The sequence below is a fragment of the Gymnoscopelus braueri genome, assembly GCF_963280865.1.
Source record: "Gymnoscopelus braueri genome assembly, chromosome: 16".
Lineage (NCBI taxonomy): Eukaryota > Metazoa > Chordata > Actinopteri > Myctophiformes > Myctophidae > Gymnoscopelus > Gymnoscopelus braueri.
In genome coordinates, this window is record NC_137616.1 from 48,517,895 (window position 1) to 48,520,698 (window position 2,804).

Here is a 2,804-nt window from a genome sequence, read left to right on the forward strand (position 1 = left end):
GGAGAGGAGAGGAGAGGAGAGGCCGAATGCAGCTGTGACGTGGGCGGTGTGTTGTTCCATTCACTGCGCTCGCTATGGCAACGGGGCCGAGGCCTGGCAAAAATGTTCTTCTTCTCTTTGGACGGAGAGAGAGAGAGAGAGAGAGAGAGAGAGAGAGAGAGAGAGAGAGAGAGAGAGAGAGAGGGGGGGGGGGTTCTAGCTAGAAGTTTCTTGTCACAGCCACTTCTGCACAGTAAAACCCTCAGTGCTCATTTAACTCTGAGTATCCCATACAAAATGGAACCAAATAGACTCTATAGTTTCATTTGTTTCCATTTTGTATCCCCCCCAATGAAATGTAGCCTATATATAATATAACTTGAAATAGGACCTATATTTCCTTATTTTTGGCGACTTGTTTTGGTGTCTATAAAATGATTTATATAGGATATAGCTAAATGGACCCACATGTAAAAGAAGACAGACGAAAAAGCATATATTGTTTTGCTTCCCATTATGCGAGTCTTATTTTACGCACCGGTTTGATGCATGAATGGACAATACATTTAAAAGCTAGTTATATTTGACCTTAATGCTTCAGATAAAGGTCATAATATGTCTTATATATATCACACAAGAACATCATTGTGCTGCCATAAATAAAGCTAGAGGTGTGTGTGTGTGTGTGTGTGTGTGTGTGTGTGTGTGTGTGTGTGTGTGTGTGTGTGTGTGTGTGTGTGTGTGTGTGTGTGTGTGTGTGTGTGTGTGTGTGTGTGTGTGTGTGTGTGTGTGTGTGTGTGTATGTATGAGTGGCTCACAGCCTCAGCCTGATTAGATAAAACTCTATTATCTCCTCCCGAATTATAGGGAATTTAGTCTAACGGTTAAGATGTTGGCTTTCTTTGCGGGAGACCCGGGTTCGTATCCCGGTCGTTACGTGTAGGTACATAGTGTTGTGTGTGTTTACAGTCCAGTCAAGCCCATTTCTCTCTCTCCACTTTGTGCACTCACACACACACACACACACACACACACACACACACACACGCACACGCACACGCACACGCACACGTACACACACGCGCGCGCTGCGGGAGCGGCAGAGTGATGGGGGGGGTTTCTGTACAATCTCCCGTGACCAATGAGCGGGGGTCTGTCAGGGGGAACCACATCTGTCAGCCTCCTCCTGGCCAATAAAGAGCGTTGCGAGGCGGACCTCGGGGTCCTGCCGCCTGGTCCCCTCGGCACAGAGATGCTGGAGACTCAGAGAGACGCTACCAGGGACCCCCTGTCAGCGGCAGAGCCCCCTTCTACCTCCGGCCGTCACTCTGGCTCCGAGAGTTATGGCGACCGCCACGTCCAACAGCCACTACAGCGTCCTCTCCTCCAGCGGCGCGCCTCCTGAGTCCGACGGCATGCAGCAGGCGGCCGCCTACAGGGACGCGCACCACAGCCTCCTCCACAACGACTATGTGAGCGCCGCCGGCCACCATCCGCTCAGCCACGCGCACCAGTGGATCACGGCGCTGTCGCACCACGGGGACAGCGGGGCGCCGTGGCCGCCCAGCCCGCTCGGAGAGCAGGACGTCAAGCCCGTTCTCCACGACAACAGCCACGACGGCGGCGGCGGCGACCGAGAGGAGCTGCAGAGTTCCGCCAGTCTGCAGCAGAGTTCCGCCAGTCTGCAGCAGAGTTCCGCCAACAGTCTGCAGCAGAGTTCTGCCAGTCTGCAGCAGAGTTCCGCCAGTCTGCAGCAGCAGCAGCAGCAACAGCGACACCCTCACTTAGCGCATCAGGCGCATCACGACGCCAGGGCATGGAGGACGAGCACGACCACCTCGCACATCCCCGGCATGGCGACGTCTGAGGGCCAGAGCCTGGTGTACTCCACGTCCGGCTTCGGCCTGATCATGCCGGCGGGGGCCGCGGAGCAGCCGGGGGGGGCGATGCACCACCACCCGGCGCTAAGGGACGACGACCACCACAGCCACAGCCCGCACCTCAGCGACGGCGGCGGCCCCGGGGGCGCTCACCTCCACCCGGGGCACCACGGGGGCCACCACAACGACCACTCGGACGAGGACACGCCGACCTCGGACGACCTGGAGCAGTTCGCCAAGCAGTTCAAGCAGCGGCGGATCAAGCTGGGCTTCACGCAGGCGGACGTGGGTCTGGCTCTGGGGACGCTGTACGGGAACGTGTTCTCGCAGACCACCATCTGCAGGTTCGAGGCTCTGCAGCTCAGCTTCAAGAACATGTGCAAGCTGAAGCCCCTGCTGAACAAGTGGCTGGAGGAGGCGGACTCCACGTCGGGCAGCCCCACCAGCCTGGACAAGATCGCGGCGCAGGGGCGCAAGAGGAAAAAGCGGACCTCCATCGAGGTGGGCGTGAAGGGCGCTCTGGAGAGCCATTTTCTCAAGTGTCCGAAGCCCGGCGCCGCGGAGATCACCGGCATAGCGGACAGCCTGCAGCTGGAGAAGGAGGTGGTGCGCGTCTGGTTCTGCAACCGGCGGCAGAAGGAGAAGCGGATGACCCCCGCCGGGGGTCCGCTGGCCGGCGGAGGGGAGGACATGTACGGGGACACCCCGCCGCACCACGGCGCGCAGACCCCCGTGCAGTGACCCCCAGAAACACACGCCACCGTTCGTCGCCATCACATCACGGACCCCCGAGAGGGAACAGAATGTTCCCCTTGTTTGTTTGTTTCTGTGTGCTGGACCACTGACTGACCGCTCCGCGTTGGACCAGAGCCAGTGCTGGCGGACCCCCTGATGGACCCCTGCGGTGGGAATAACAACAGCACTCAGATCAAAACAACGGTTTTC

At 58.0% G+C, this 2,804-nt stretch overlaps 1 protein-coding gene across 1 annotated transcript; it reads left to right on the forward strand.

Annotated features, from left to right (window-relative positions):
• Positions 1 to 1,120: 1,120 nt before the first annotated feature.
• pou3f2a (POU class 3 homeobox 2a) lies at positions 1,121 to 2,600 on the forward strand (the record flags this gene model as incomplete). The annotated part of the gene is given in 2 exon segments (XM_080452898.1): positions 1,121 to 1,159; positions 1,161 to 2,600. Coding segments are annotated over 2 exon segments (1,479 nt in total).
• Positions 2,601 to 2,804: the final 204 nt, after the last annotated feature.